Source organism: Gracilinanus agilis, chromosome 2 (assembly GCF_016433145.1).
Source record: "Gracilinanus agilis isolate LMUSP501 chromosome 2, AgileGrace, whole genome shotgun sequence".
In the NCBI taxonomy this organism is placed as follows: domain Eukaryota; kingdom Metazoa; phylum Chordata; class Mammalia; order Didelphimorphia; family Didelphidae; genus Gracilinanus; species Gracilinanus agilis.
Window position 1 is genome coordinate 157,860,545 of NC_058131.1, and position 16,519 is coordinate 157,877,063.

General features: G+C 36.2%; 1 protein-coding gene across 1 annotated transcript in view; it reads left to right on the top strand.

Moving 5' to 3' along the window:
- Positions 1 to 412: 412 nt before the first annotated feature.
- Positions 413 to 16,519, top strand: part of MTMR9 (myotubularin related protein 9) — a 32,157-nt gene continuing 16,050 nt past the window's right edge. Inside the window, exons 1-3 of the mRNA XM_044660805.1 lie at positions 413 to 814; positions 6,472 to 6,580; positions 15,239 to 15,364. Of these exons, the coding sequence (XP_044516740.1) occupies positions 633 to 814; positions 6,472 to 6,580; positions 15,239 to 15,364 (417 nt within the window). The 5' untranslated portion in view covers positions 413 to 632. The remainder of the gene's footprint in view (positions 815 to 6,471; positions 6,581 to 15,238; positions 15,365 to 16,519) is intronic.

Genomic DNA, 16,519 nt, shown 5'->3' on the forward strand with positions numbered 1-16,519 from the left:
CGCAAAGGGAAAGTTGTTAGGTATCACAGCTCAAGTTTAACACCGTGGCAGTCTAAGGCTTGGGGGCCCCTTATTCCAAGGCTGCTGAAGCTCTGGGGAGCAAGGAGAGAAGGGACGAAACTTTGCACTTACTTCCTCCCAGATGAAGAAGAATCGGATAGGAACGTAAATTTGTACGCACCGTTTCCGGGCACAAGACCAATTGATCTATTATTGCTGACGCCCTCCACTACTTCCGCCAGGAGTCTTTCGAAGTCTTTGGGCGTCAGCTACTTCCGCCCGGAATCTACTGAGGGCTCTGGGCGTCAGCTACTTCCGTCCGAAGTGGACAGCGGCCTAGGGATGAGCGGGGCTTGAGATCCCTTCTCCTTCCTAGAAGAGAACCCTCCCCCTCCCCCCGCCTTTTCCTGAGTCCCTCGGGTCGGGGTTGCCGGGAGAAGCGCGCTCTTGGCGGTTTGAGACCCCGGCCTGGGGCTGGTGTGGGAGGCGGGGCCCTCCAGTTTAGGCTCGTGGGGCCGGCCGCTGAGCACTTGAGAAAAGGAGGGAAGGGAGGAAGGACCAGGCCCTGCCGCTCCACCCTCTCCTCCCCGGCCCCGCCGTGCCTTCCTCAGGCTTCAGGACCCCCGGCCGCGATGGAGTTCGCGGAGCTGATCAAGACCCCGCGGGTGGACAACGTGGTGCTGCACCGGCCCTTCTACCCAGCCGTGGAAGGCACATTGTGCCTGACCGGCCATCACCTCATTCTGTCCTCCCGGCAGGATAACACCGAGGAGCTGTGGCTGCTCCATTCCAACATTGATTCCATTGAAAAGCGGTGAGTCCCGCTCGAAATTTCCTTAGTGTGAGCTTGGACAGATTCTTCTGGGCCTCAGCTTCTTTAAAAAAAAAAAAAAAAAGGTTGGAATAGTTTGGTCTCGGAGGCCCTTTCCAGGCCTACCTCTTATCCTGCCTCTCATTTGTTACGGTTATTTGCATATTCTTCCCCTTTTTTATAAGCTCCTTGAGAGCAGAAACAGTCTGCACTTAATAAATGTTTGTTGATTGATTTGTATTTCCTGGATTTATCTGGGAGTCTAGAACGTAATTGACCCTTAAGAAATGAAGGAACAGCTTTTTTTCTTGCCCCGAAAGCAAATACTGAAGGCTGTGCCTTTTCTGGTCCTTCCTTAGGATCAGAATTGTAGGAAACAAATGGAAAATGGGAAAAACGGCCTAATAGGAGGACCTTCTTGTCCATCTACATATCAGAGAATCACTGCACATCCGTTATACATAACCATTCTATCTTAGCCTCATTTCGAGAGACCTGTCTGATCCTTTATTCTCAGTCTCATTTGCTGAATCCTGTCATTTGACTAGTGTGTTATGCCCCTAAGGCATAATGGCCACATTTTTGGTTCATAGCTTTACACTTGCTCCAGAATAGTTAGTTAATATTAGCCAAGCAAGTCACTTCCTTTTGTTGTTGTTGTTGTTCTTTGGTTGGTTCTGGGTCCTCCTTTCTTTGATCTTGTTCAATTTATCAGTTCCCATAGGTTCAATTACCCTATCTATCCTGCCCACTCTCTAGTTTCTTTACTGAACTTCAGACCCTCATCAGCAAACCCCTATTGGAAATTTGGGACTGGGTAACTAATAGACATCCAAAACATCATTATCATCCCCTTTCCTCCATTTATCTAATGAACTTCCTTATTTCTGTCAAGGATACCATCATCCCTCCAGTTAATCTAATTCAAAATCTCAAGAGTCATCCTTGACCTCTCAATCTGCCTCACCTCATGTATACAATTTTGTACCACTTCTTATTTCTACCTCCACAACCTCTTCTATCTATCCCTTCCTCTCCATTACTAGTTTAGATCCTGTATACTCTTGATTATTTTGGTAGTCTTGTAATTGGTTTCTCCTTTTAAAAAATTCTCTTTCCTCATCAGTCCATCCTCTAAACCAGTGATATAAAATTCAAATAGAAATTGATTGATTTAGAAAACCACAAATCAACATCGTCTATGCTGTATTGTATTTTTAATTTATTTTCTTAAATATTTCAAAAATTACATTTTAATCTGGTTCATTCATTTGACACCTGCCATACACAGCTGTCCCAAATAATACTCCTAAAGCACTGTGTCACTTCCCCCTTTCATAAGCTCTAGAGGTTCCCTTTCTTTTTTTTAGATCCTCTCTCCTGTCTTAGAATTGATACTGAGTATAGAAGAGTGATAAAGCTAGGCAGTTGGAGTTAAGTGATGGCTAGGAAGTGTTTGAGCTCAAATTTGAACCAAGGACCTCCCATCTCTAGGCCTGGCACACTATCTCCTGCACTCTCTCTCCATTACCTGCCTGCCCCCAGAAGCTCCTTTTTATCTCTAAGATAATTATAGACCTCTCTGACCTTTAAAACCCTTTATAACCTGGCAACTTTCTATGTCTGCTGTAACTTACTACTATTCATGCTCTACCTATAGTAATTCTAAATTGGCCTTCTTGTTCTTCACACAGGACATCCCTTCTTCTATCTTCTTCTTCTTTTTTTTTTTTTTGTTTTTTTTTTTTTAAACCCTTGTACTTCGGTGTATTGTCTCATAGGTGGAAGATTGGTAAGGGTGGGCAATGGGGGTCAAGTGACTTGCCCAGGGTCACACAGCTGGGAAGTGGCTGAGGCCGGGTTTGAACCTAGGACCTCCTGTCTCTAGGCCTGACTCTCACTCCACTGAGCTACCCAGCTGCCCACCCTTCTTCTATCTTCTATCCTATGTACAGGTTGTTTGTATCATTCTATTAGGCAAGATAATACAATTTTTGTATTCTCTGCTTACAATAAACAACACATGAAAGAAATAAGTCTTCCCTAACAGGTCCTGTACTAGAGAAAATTATGAAATAGAGATCATGTAATTCCCAACCACTTCTCATTTTTGCAATCTTCAGTCCCAGCTGTTTTCAAAATTAAAATTCCTATTTCCCCTGTATCTTTTTGGACTCAGAAATTAGACTTGTAGAATTTTGGAAATAAAAAAGATTTTAGACATCATCTAATCCAACCCCTTCATTTTGCAGATGAGGAATATGAGGTTCAGCAAAAGGAAGTGATTTATACAACTAATACCAATTAGCTATTCAGGAGGACATGTAAAGCTATAAACTAAAAATATAAACATTTGACTTGAACAACCTCATGTATTTTGTAAACAGGAAACACTTAGATTTTAAACAAGGATGCTTAGAAAAGCAGTGCCTTAAAAGGCATAGATCTCTAATGGTGAAATTCCTGGTGGGAGAGACCATTAGTGAGCATAAGAAGGCCTCTGCCTCCAAATCATACCACATAGTAAGATGGTTATTTAGGAAACCTTGTTTCCTAATATAAGTAAATAGTAACTTTTGTGCCTGGCTTTTTTTTACTTCTTTGCCTCATATATTTTATCATTAGCCCCAAATTGAGCTCCTGTGTGTTCATGCTGAGGTTTGCAAAGAAGAGGTATGACAACTTCCTACTTTCTTTACCTCAGCCTCCAGCCCCCACATGAGCTCCTCAGTTTATATTCCAGTAGAGGAGATAAATTACACAACTCACTTGAACTTGTTTGATTCCTCCTTTTCCCTTCATCATCTTGACTATTCTTATTACCTCACTTCTCTCAATACCTTTGTTTTCTCTTCTACCAACTTCCATTCAAGAAGAAATAAAAGGGAACATAAGCTTCAAGCCATCATAATGGAGACATTTCCCCCCCCAAGTTACTTATTACTTTTTACATTTGGTAAGAGGCCTAATTTTTTGTCTATATCTGTTTTTGTCATAGTTATATTTAAATTCCATTAATTTTGTGTCTAAGGAACACTGTCATTTCCCCCCCCCCCTTTTTTTGGTCTTGAACTGTGATTTCTTTTATGTAGCTATACCTTCCACTGATGAAGATCTCCCAGAAGTAGCCTGTTACCTTTATTAAAAGGCCTAGAAAACAGTATTAAGATCTTAGTGTAAAAGGTTCTAAAAAGCAGTAGGTGATAAACCCTTACCATCTGCCTTTGAATCAATACTATATATTGGTTCCAAAACAGAAGAGTGGGAAAGGCTAGGCAATAGGGGCTAAGTGACTTGGCCAGAGTCACACAGCTAGGAAGTGTCTGAGTTCAGATTTGAACCTAGGACCTCCCTTCTCTAGCTAGGCCTGACTCTCAACCACTGAGCTACCCAGCTGCTCCTGGAATCAACATCTCTTAAAACCAGTTTTTTTCTGTACTGTCTTAATGACATTTTGTAGGAGGTTTCTTAGTTGCCAATTGTCCAAAAAAAAATAACAACTTGATAACAACAATAATAATAATAGTGCGATAGCTAACATTCATATAGCACTTACTATGTGCCAGGCAGTATGCTAAGAACTTTACAAATATTACCTCATTTGAGAATCACAACAACCCTGAAAAGTAGAACCTATTATTATTCTCATTTTAGAGTGGAGGAAACTGAGGCAGATTACAGTAAATGACTTGCCAGGGTCACACAGCTAATAACTGTTGGAGCACAAATTTAAACACAGATCTTCCTGACTCCTGGCCCAGCTCTCTGCGTACTATGACACCACCAGCTGCCTGACTGATGATAATGCATTTGTAGTGACAATTTTTTAGGGATAAAAGCTGGGCTTTATGGTGGTGTACCTACAGTTTAGTTTTACTGAGAGGCCAATCAGTCTCTTCTGGAGACTACTGTATTGATAGAACTGAATAACAGCAGAGTGTGTTAGGAGCTTGATGTCCTGTCCTGGGGAAAGGGAATTCTCTCCTATTCCTTGAGAGCAATGTAGCAAAAATTATAAAGTAATGGGAATTTCAGATTAACAAATATCCTTCTTATGTGGCTATTTTTTTCCCCAGCTATTAGAAGTCCGAAACTTTCAAATTCTCTGCCTTTATAGAATTTGGTTGGTCAAACTAGAAAGATATTGTGTATTAAGTTGGCTTAGTTTATATTATATGGTACCAATAATGGAACAAAAAAAATCAAGCAGTTATTTATAATCAAAGCACTAGACTGCAGGAAGGCTAACTAGTTTTGAGTTAGTTTTTTACATAAAAGAAAAAGCTTAGTAGCTGAGAGAATATATAGAATTTACATGAAAGATGTAAAGAATAAGGAAGCTGTCCAATTGCTAAAGAGAAGGGAGTAAACATGTACCTACTCCGTGCTGGCGTCTGTGCAAACTTTTTTTTTTTACAGATATTATTTCATATCTCCCTTAAAATAAGAAGTTCTTTCTTTATCTTTACAGATTATATATTTGTAGGGAAATTGGGAGTATTACTTAAGAAGTAATCTAGGAAAGGAATAAAATAATTTTTGATCTTCATATTCTTTGAATTTTTCTGAACATAAAAATTGAATTATTACTGAACACTGCCTCTTAGTAGAACCCCTAAGGAGAAGTCTCATTTCTATTGTTTCTTTCCCAGTGCTTAGTAGACGTTTAATAAATGCATGAACAAAGCCAAGTGCTTTTATGTCAAAAGCTTCTGTTTAATTAATATTAATTCTGTGCCTGGGTGAATTACCAAGATTATAGAAGTAATACATTATAGATCTGATTCAAACATATTATTTATACAAAGTAGTCCCACAACTTTTTCCTGGACTTATAGTCTATGTAGTCATTTTAATACAGAAACTACCAGATTAAACACTCAGATTCTCTTTTTTCTACCCTTTATTCAGTATCACTAATACTGTGATTATTTTGTTAATTTTTAATGGAAAAGAGTTGGTGTTGGGTAGTAGTAACAGAGAAACCATGAAATGTCAGAAGAAAACTCTAATACAATAAAACTTAATTGATTTGCACTTCTAATTTAGATTTTTATAACTAACATGGGGCCTTTCTTCAGGCTCTTTTTGTTTTATTAAATAAATTTTCCAAAATGCAAGTAATATCAGGCAGCTGGGTAGCTCAGTTGATTGAGAGCCAGGCCTATTGACCTCCTAAATTCAAAATCTGGCCTCAGATACTTCCTAGCTGTGTGACCCTGGGCAAGTCATATAACCCCCATTGCCTAGTCCTTACTACTCTTCTGCCTTGGAACCAATACATAATATTGATTCTAAGGCGGGGAAGATAAGGGTTTTTTAAAAAGTGCAAGTAATATAAATAAGATTATAGAAGAAGGCTACTGAATTTTGGAAGTATGAAGAATAAACTATTTTTAAACCATATCTCCTAATGATATCTACTAGGTGAATTAACCTAATTTTAATTACTGTGTAAATATTAAAGTAACAAAATGTTTGTTTGAAAATACTTTTTAGTTCACACTTCTTAAGGATTCCCTTCCCCTAATTAGTCTGAGTTTAAATTTTATTGTATATAGTTGTTGGTAGTCTTAAACAGTTAGATGAGTACTTTTTCATAGTTTAGAGTTTTCTACTTAAAATGTTTCTATTTATCCTTGAACATGGCTATATTTCAGGTTTGTGGGATCATTGGGCACCATAATCATAAAATGCAAAGATCTGCGGATTATTCAGTTGGATATTCCTGGAATGGAGGAATGCTTGAATATTGCAAGTTCTATTGAGGTAAGAACTCTGTAAAAGAAGCTGTGATTAAGGAAATAAGAAAATGGAAATTTTACTTAAATCCTGGTCAACTGCAAATAATAGAGGTCCTACTCTCTGACTTAAATAGCAAAAAATATCTCTTAGTCTAATGTATCCTTCTAATCCTGATTCAGTGTTATAATCATATTCCTAGAAATTATTGGTTTCTAGGAGGTTTTAATGGTGTTCATCTCAAATGAAAATTCCCTATCAGTCTTTTTGGATTCTCAGCTCTGGCACTGACTTTTTCATTTGGGGAAGTTGCTTGCCCTTTGAATCTTAATTTCCACATCTTTAAAATGAAGCAATTGGCTTCAAGTTGACAAAAATGAAATGATTAAAAGCAAGAAAATTTAGTCTTGGTAGGGTTGCGAAATAAGCAAGTATCCTTCCTGGCTAGTAGAATTATGAAGATTTAGAATCTTTTTGGAGAATAATCTAACAGTACAAAGTAAAAGTTATAAAAATAATCGTATTCTGAATAATTCTGTTGATGAGACTGTGCCCTAAAGATGTTATAAAAAACAAACAAAAATGAAATATCTTTTTACACATTTTCATGGTCCCATTACTGGCGGGAGCAGAAACCAACAGCTTAAATTTCCATTACAGGAATACTGAAATAAATTAACGAGCTCAAAATATATTTCTTACCTAAATGTTTATGATCAGACCATAAATAAATCAGCAGATAGATCAAATACCTTTCATAGTTATGGCTAGGAAGGAAATTCTTAATCAAAATAAAGGAGAAAGCTGATCAGAAAAGATAAAATCAGTAATGTAAAAATGAAGCTGTTTGGAAAAAACTTTGCATGAAATATGATCATTCAATAAGTATTCATTAAATGTCTGCAATATATGAGGCACTGTGCTAAGTACTAGGTAAAAGACTCCTCAAAGAACTCACAGTCTAATGAGGGAGAGAGCAGGCAAACACATAAAACAAAATATAAATTTGAAATAATCTCCAGTAGGAAGGCACTGGAATTAAGAGAATTTGGAAATGGCTTCTTATAAAAGGTAGTATTTTAGCTAGGACTTGAAGAAAGCCAAGAGTTGGAGATGAGGAAAAAAAGATTCTAGGGAAGGAGCATAGCCACTGAAAATGCGCAAAGTTGGTATTTTTTGAGGAACAGTAAGGTCATTGGACCATAGAGCATATAGACTGGCATAAGGTATAAGAAAGGTGGAAAGGGGACCAAGTTATGATGGGCTTTCAGACATGGAAAAGTTTTTTATATTTGATCCTGAAGATGATAGGAAACCACTGGAATTTATTAAGGTAGGGATGGATGAATTAGTCAGCCCTGTGCTTTAAGAAAATCGTTTGTCAATTCAGTGGAGGTTGGATTCGAGTAGGGAGAGCCTTGTGCCAGTTAGATCAGCCAGCAGTTCATTGCAGTATTTCAGGCATGGGATAATGAGAGTTTGCATTAGGATGATGGCAGTGTCAGAGGAAAGGGACATAGACAAGAGATGTTATGAAGGTAAAGTCAACAGGTTTTCTGAACATATTGGATATTGTGGAAGGGAGTCAAAGATAATACTTAGTAAACTTGTGTGACTAAAAGAGGATGTTGGTCTCCTCAACAGCAGTAGAGAATTTTTTTTCCCCTAAAGCAATAGGTAATGAGTTCAGTTTTAGAAATATTGAGTTAATTATGTCTCTGGGGTATCCTGTTTGTGACCTTTAAAAACTACTGGGGATTCAAGACTAGAAGTGAACAGAGAAATTTAGGCTGGATAAATAATTTGATAATCATTAGCATAGAAGTGATCATTGAATTCAAAGGAGCTGATGAGATCAACAAGTGAAATACTATAGAGCAAGAAGAGAAAAGGGCTCAGGACAGAGCTCTATTGGGACCACCACAGTTAGTTATGATGTAGAAGATGAAACAGCAAAGGAGACTAAGAAGAAGCATTTAGATAGGTAGGAGGAGAATTAGGAGACAGTGGTATCAAGAAAATCTAGAGAAAAGACAGTATCAAAGAGAAGCTGATAATTGACAATGTCAATCTGCATAGAGGTCAAAAAGGATGAGGATTGAGAAAGGACCATTAGAGTTAGCAATTAAGAAATTGTTATAACTTTGAAGAGAGCAGTTTTGGTTAAATGGTGAGACTGGAAAACATTGTAAAGAGTTAGGAAGAGAGAAAGAAGGAAATAAGTAAAGGCACTTTTTGTCAACAGCTTTCTCAAGTTTAGCCACAAAAGGGAGGAGAGTTATGGGAATGTGGGTAGTGGGGTCAAATGAATCACATTAGGAGTGTTTTGAGGATGAGGGAGACATGGACATGTTTGGAGGCAACAGAGAAGTAGCCAGCACACCAGAGGGAGACTAAAAATAAGGGTAGAAAGTGGGGATGACAAATGATAGTGTAAGAGAGTGAAGCTTTGGAATGTTCAAAAGCAGGCTTGAGTGACAGCAATAGTTGAGCTGGAGCAAGGGATCATGGGAAGGAGAGCCTGGAGGTGGAGACTTTTGATCTTGGATCTTGAGGAAAGGGGAAGGACAGTTGCCCACCTGAGATCAATCAAGAGCCAACCCCAGGGTTTCTTCAGACATTGATATCCCAAAGACCTTGTGTGTTTTCCTGAAAGCCTCAGACATCAACTAGAAGGAGATTTCAGGTCTCTAGGGGCCTGAGGGGTCAGCGGACTCAGCCGGCCGCTAAACCAAACCCTAAAGACGTTTCAACCTTACCTTCCTTACGACAAAGACCCTGATATATTACTGATATATAGATTAGTTTAGATTAAGTAAAATAGGGGAGGGAGGGTGAATTCCCTGTCTTGCCATTTGGCTCGACCAGAGGAAGAAGGACCTTGTTTGGGGAATTAGATTAGGGATCTCCTCTACCCACTGCCCTTCTTCTATCTTGTTTATAATAATTAGTATACCTCTTATATTAGTCAGATAGCACCATTCTTGAAACAAAAGAGGAATCAAGGGGAAGAAGGGCCAGGAGGAAAGACTGTTGACTCAAGCCTGACTTCGTTGGCCAAGACCCTCTGCTGGGCAGTTTTACCTGCAGTAGGTGGTTACCTGAATGGGGTTTCTAGGCCAAGAACTAGTCAGACCTCAAGGTCCAACAACCCAAAGGAAACCCCACTCTGTGTTAGTAATTCCTGCTTCTCTCTGGCATAACATTCCTGTCTAGAGAACACTCCTTCATTCCCCTAGTAAGGGTGAAGGGAGTTTGAAGGCAGACTTCAATCTTCTTGCCCACCTTAACAAGCACATTTAAGACTCCTTTAAATATCATCCTTACAAATAGAAAGAGAACAATCTACTAGAGAAGATGGGATGGAATGGGATCACTTGTACAAGTAGAGGAGTTTGCCTTGGTATAGAGAAAGGCACTTCGTTATGTAAGACAGGAGTGAAGGAGGAAATAAATAGTGGCCAAAGATATATAGATGATATGAGATAAGGAAAAGAGGAAGCTCTTGGTAAACGGCTTAATTTTTTTCTGGTTCTCAGCTGAGAGAGTAGGGAGGTAGGGGAGTAAAGAAGGATGAAACCATTTGGAGGCGCCTCTGTGTAAGGGAGATAGTGAATTAATAATCCCAAATAGATAGGAAATAGACACAGATGCCTGAGACCAAAGATCATTCCTTAATGGTTTAAGCTGCCAAGGATATTGAACACACAGTTCTCGAAAAGAACTGTACACTATTATCATATGAAAGATTTTTCCCAAACACTAATAATAGAAGAAATATAAATCAAAATAATTTTGAGATTTCATCTCACAACCAGGAAATTAAAGTCAACAAAAGATGAAAGTTGTCACATTGTCAGGCTTGTAGAAAGACATACACATTATTAGTTTGGTAGAACTTTGATTTGGTTCAACCATTCTAGAAATCAGTTCAGAACTATGCAGTGAAAATAACTAAAATGCCCACATCCAGATAGAGATTCCATTGCTAGCCATATAATACTAAGTGGTGAGAGATAGAAAGACAGGTCCCATATACCCTTAAATATTTATAGCAGCTTTTTTATGGTAAAAAAGAATTGGAAACAAAGTAGATGTCCATTGATCAGGGAATAACTAAACAAATTATAGTATATGAATGTAATAGAATATTACTTCACTAAAAGAAGCGATGACTATGAAGAACTCAAAGGAGCAGTCAATTAAATGATAATGATGCAATTTGAAGTAAACAAAACCAGGAAAACTTATACAATGATCATAATTTAAATTTAAAAAAAAGTCAAAACTCACATGAAGAAACCAGTGGAAATGTGTGTCGGCTATGGGGGGGGGATGGGGAGAGGGGGGAGAGAGAGAGCAAGAGCATGAGTCATGTAACCATGGAAAAATTTTTCTAAAAAAAGAAAGTAAAGCAAAAGAAAAAAGTCAAAACTAAATGCAGTATAATTATAATGAAAAAGGCTGACCCTGAAGAAAAGAGGAGAAAATGCACTTCTGTCCTTTTTTTTAAGAGGTAGGCAATTTGGTGTGAAATATTGCCTATACTTTGAGTCTTGGTTTATACATTGGTTTGCTTTATATAATTGCTCTTTTCCCCTCTTTTTGTTACAAGGGATGACTGATAGAAAAAAGGGAGAAACAAGTTTAAAAATAAAGGTGACTCAAATAGAAGCAAAGTTTTTTAAAGTTTTACATTAATGTACTAGAATATTATGTGACAATATTTAGGACCAACTATCAGGAATATCAAGAAATCTGGAGAAACCATATGTGAAATAATGCAAAGTAGAAAAAAAACTGGAATAAACAATTATGGTCACATGATGAAAAGAGAATAAGAATGAATGGACCAAAAATTCTGATGGAGTTTTAGGAGTTACAAAAATATTACTGCCATATTTTTTATGTTCAAAATAATTTGAATATAAATAGTTACTAAACAAGTTGAGTTGTATTGCTATTCACTGTTAAATTTTTAAGAGATCATTTTTTAAAAAGTAGTGGTATTGGGAACTTACATAATCATTAAAATTCACTTTGATATTCTATGATGTAGTAACTGCTGAGTCCCATTTGAGTTTTCCTAGTCAAAATTATTCTAAGAGTTGGAGTAGTCTTTCATATGATTATTAATAGTTTATAATTCTTTTAAGAACAGTTAACTTACTTTGACTATCTTTTGGGGAAGGACTTTTGACCTTTTAGACTAATTCCTTACATTTATGATGGATTTTTATCAGAGATTGTTGATGTATAAATTTCTTTCCACATTGATAGTTGCCTTCTTCTCTTGGCTAAAGCTTTTCAGATTCATATAATAAGTATTGTTAATTTTATCCTCATGACCTCAGCCATAATTGTGAAAGATGTCCATTTATTTTCCTCTTCCTTTTAAGTTTTTTAAAAAATAATACAATCTTTTATACTTAGGGATCTTGGCTGTAGAGGCATATGCCCCAAGAAGGTTAGTGATAAAAAGAAAAGTCCTCTATACACCAAAATATTTGTAGCAACATGTTTTATATTGGTAAAGAACTAGAAACAAAAAGTAAATACCTATCAAGTGGGGAATGACCAAAGATGTTGTTGAACACAAATGTAATAGATCATTACTTGAATGAACTGATGCAAAATGAAGTAAGCAGAACTAGTAAAACAATTTACACTATGACTACAATTATATAAACGGAATGAACAGTAATAAAACATTTACTACTATGGTTGTAATATGGCCTCACAAGGATAGGAGAATGTAGTTTTCCTTCTTTACACAGATGAGAGAAATTCTGAGTATGGAACATCACATATAATATCTATTTGGTTAGTTTCAACCAATTTTTTCAAACTATTGGATAGTTTCAAACTTTTTTTCCCTCTGTTTCCTTTGTTATAAGGGAGGTTTCTCTAGCAGGGTAGGGTGTTGTTGAGAAATGTTGGTGATGTAAAAACTTTTTTTTAATCATTAAAGATATTTAAAAAGTACTAGAATGCTTGGCCTAGTGCAAGTAGACATGGACCTAGAAGGTTAAGTGTAAATCAGACTGAGGTACCTCATAAATACATTATGGGAGTTTGCTTTTTAAAAGTAACTTACAGTGAATCCTTTTCTTATGAAAACAACCTTTTTTTGTAGAGTGAATCATCCACCCCTCATTTATCTTACCTCTTTTTAAGAACCTGGAGTATGAATCATTTAAAATTTGTTCTGAGAGATAACACACAACATATGCCATTTAAACCGATTCTTGTGGTCTACTTAGAATTTTTAAATTGCTTATTTAAAACATTGTAACCAAATTAACAGTGATTTACATAATGTGTACTGTATTTTTCTGAATATTTTAGAAATGCACTTTTTTTTCAGATTTTCCATTATTTACCTACATCCAGATTTTGAGTCAAGTATTTGATTGTCTTGTATATTAAAAGGGGGAAGGAAGAACTGACTGCTATTCAACATTTTTATGCTAAATAAAAGGAGTTTCTGTAACACATTGAGTAGAGGAATTATGATGATGTTAAATGGATTAGAATATTACTTTGTTTACAACTGGACAACTCAATAAAATGTAAATAAGAATTAAAGGGTAAACTGGTACATCTTCATTTAGATCTATCGTGTGGTTAATATTCAGTGAATTTATAGGATCATAAATCTAGGGCTAGAAAGAATCTCAGGAGCAGTTCAACCCCTTCATTTTATATGTAAGGAAACTGAGGTCCAGAAGATTTTTTTTTAATTCAAAAATTTCTATTTTACAATTACAGTTAACAATTTTCCACATATTTTCTAAAATTATACAATCCCATTTATCTCCCTCCCTCCTTTCACCGCCCTCTCTGACATAGTAAGCAATTTGATCTGGATTATACATGTATTATCAAGCAAAACATACTTCCATATTGGTCTTTTTTTTAGGAGAATATTCATATAAAACCAAAACCCCAAAATAAAATGGTAAATAAACTAATGTGAAAGATAGTATGCTTTGCTTTGTATCTGACTCTTAACAGTTCTTTCTCTGGAGGTAGATAGTATTCTTTATCATAAGACCTTTAGAATTGTCCTAGATCATCGTATTGCTAATTGTAGCCAAGTCTTTTGCAGTTGATCACTGTGTGGTATTGCTGTTACTATGTATAATGTTCTCCCAGTTCTGCTTATTTCTCTTACATCAGTTCATGTAAATCTTTCTAGCTTTTTCTGAAATCATATCATTTCTTATAACACAGTAATATTCCATTACCAATATATACCCAGTTTGTTCAGCCATTTCCTATTGATGGATGTCCTCTCAATTTCCAATTCTTTGCCACTACAAAAAGAACTTCTATAAATATTTTTGTGCAAGTAGGTCTCTTCCCCTTTTTGTGATCTCTGATCTACAGACCCAGGACTGGTATTACAGGATCAAAAGATGCACAGTTTTATAGTTCTGACAAACCTCTTTAAATTTTTCTCTCAACAGTTCTTGTCAAAAAGGCTTTTCCCCAGGAATTAATGTTCTTCAGTTAATCTTTTATTGCTATTGCTTCTTGCTTATTTAATTTGTTCTACCTTCTTCTTTGTGTTTCATTTTAATAACAGGTAAGTTTTGATGACTAATTTTATAATATAGGTGAAGATCTGTTAATGCTAAGCCCCCTTGATTCTCTTTTTTCATTATCTCTATCAAGATTCTACAATTTTTGTTTTTCCAAATAAATTTTGTTGTTATTTTAAATGTCCCTTTGTAATATGGTATTAACAATAATGTAAATTATAATATTATTATTTTTATTGTATTGCATGCATATCCATGAATACTGAGTATCTAGTTGTTTTTCTCCTTTTATTTCTACATGTGCTTTGTTGGGTTGAATTACCAGGACATAGTGAATTTGGATTTATTGGATTATTAAGCTCCCACTATGTGTCAGCCATTGTGCTAAGTGCAGTAATACAGAAAAAGGTTTAAAAAAAAAAAACAATGCTCCCAGAAGCTTACTGTCTAATTGGAAAGATAACATGCAAAGACCTATGTATAGAAAGGCTATGGAGGAACTTAGAAATAATCAACAGAGCTGGGTTACTAGAATTTAGAAGGAATGGGAGAGGCATTTTGTAGTTATTTTGAATGAAATTATGTTTTTATTATCTCAAACATAATACTAAATGTAATTTCAGTGGGAAGGCAATACAATTAAGGAAGACTGGGAAAGGTTCTTTGTAGACTATGCAACTTTAGCTTAGACTTGAAGGAAGCCTAGAGTCTGAGATGGAGAGAATTCCACACATAGTGGATAGTCTGCAAATATTCACTAAGTTGGGAAATGGTGTGTTGGGTGGAAGGAACAAAGCTATTTGCATAATGTCTATCCCATTTGATTGTTAGCTTATTTAGGGCAAGAACTGTTTTGCCTTTATTTGTAACCTAGCATTTAGCATACTGTCTGGCACTTTGTGGGCACTTAATAAATCCTTATTTTCCTCATTTGTGATGATCTAATGAGATATTATATTTAAAAAAAAAACCTTTGCAAACCTTTAAGGCACTAAATGAATGTTAACTTATCATTATTGTTATTTTGGTTTTTTCAAATCCATTGTTGAATCAGGCCAAGTATAAGCAGTGACATCTTTTCCATGAAAAGTAAAACTGGCTTCCCCAGCTTCTCAAAAGTTGCTTTGTTTTTATCTAGGCTTTGTCAACCTTGGACTCCATCACTCTGATGTATCCTTTCTTTTACCGACCCATGTTTGAAGTCGTAGAAGATGGCTGGCATATGTTTCTTCCTGAGAAAGAATTTGAGCTCCTCTCCTTAGTTGTAAGTCACCTTTCAAGAATCATGCCTAATTGAAGGTCAAAGTGTTGCCCTTTGAAACTTACCTTTATTCATAAAAAAAATTAGCATAAATCAATTTCTCCAAACCCTCAGAAACTTTTGTGAAAAGAAAAACTTTGTCATTTAGAAATAAGTCTATTAGTTCCTAAAAGTGGAGCTTAACATCCTTCCATTGGAGGTTAACTTTATTCTGAATATTTTATGTGCCATTTTATGTAATTTTTCAGAATACTCACATTCTGACCTAAGTCTTTAGTCTTAGTTGATAAGCAACTGGAGGCTTCCAACTAAGACCAAATGTGATAGAGGGCCTTCTCTGTGCTCTTATATTGTATGAATACCAATAGAGAATGTGGGCTATCCAGTAGTTAAACTGTTGCTTACCCACCCATTTTCTTCCTCGTCCTTTTCTTTGATGATGAACTTGCCAATCTTTAGTGATATCTCCTATAGCTAAGAGCTCTCAGTTTCCACAGAGAGTTTCAGTTTTAACTTACAGTGACTGTCTTTTGCAAGAAATGAACTCTTAGAATTTTTTTCCCCAGCACACCTATATAGTATAACATGTTACTATTATGAATGAGGAAGATAATATATGAGGCTGCCAGGTGGTACAGTGGATGGAGCAATGGGTCTGAATCAGGAATACCTCTGAATTCAAATGTGTCCTGAGACCCTTACTGGCTCTGTGCCCCTGAACAAGTTACTGTTACTGTGTCTACCTCAATTTCCTCTATTATAAGATGGGGATAATAAAAGCACCTACCTCACAGGTTTGTTATGATTATCAAATGAGATGATATAATAAATAATATAATTAATATAGCCATGTCCATGCTTAAATACTGATTGAAATCTATAAGATTGGTGTGGTGTTTTTTAGTTGCTAGCTCCTTTTGATGAATTTCATCAAAAGAAAATATTAATTTTAGATGCAGATAAAGCAGTCTCAGTTGATTTGGGGGTTTTATAATTCTAACTTAGCTTCTTGATCATATTTTAAAATATCATATTTTTATCATATTTTTTAGTATTTGTTCAGATACTTTAAAAAATGAACAGGTAGAACATAAAATTGAGTATTTGAACAATGGAGGGCACAATCACATTAATGTATTCAGCTCTGGATGTCACATT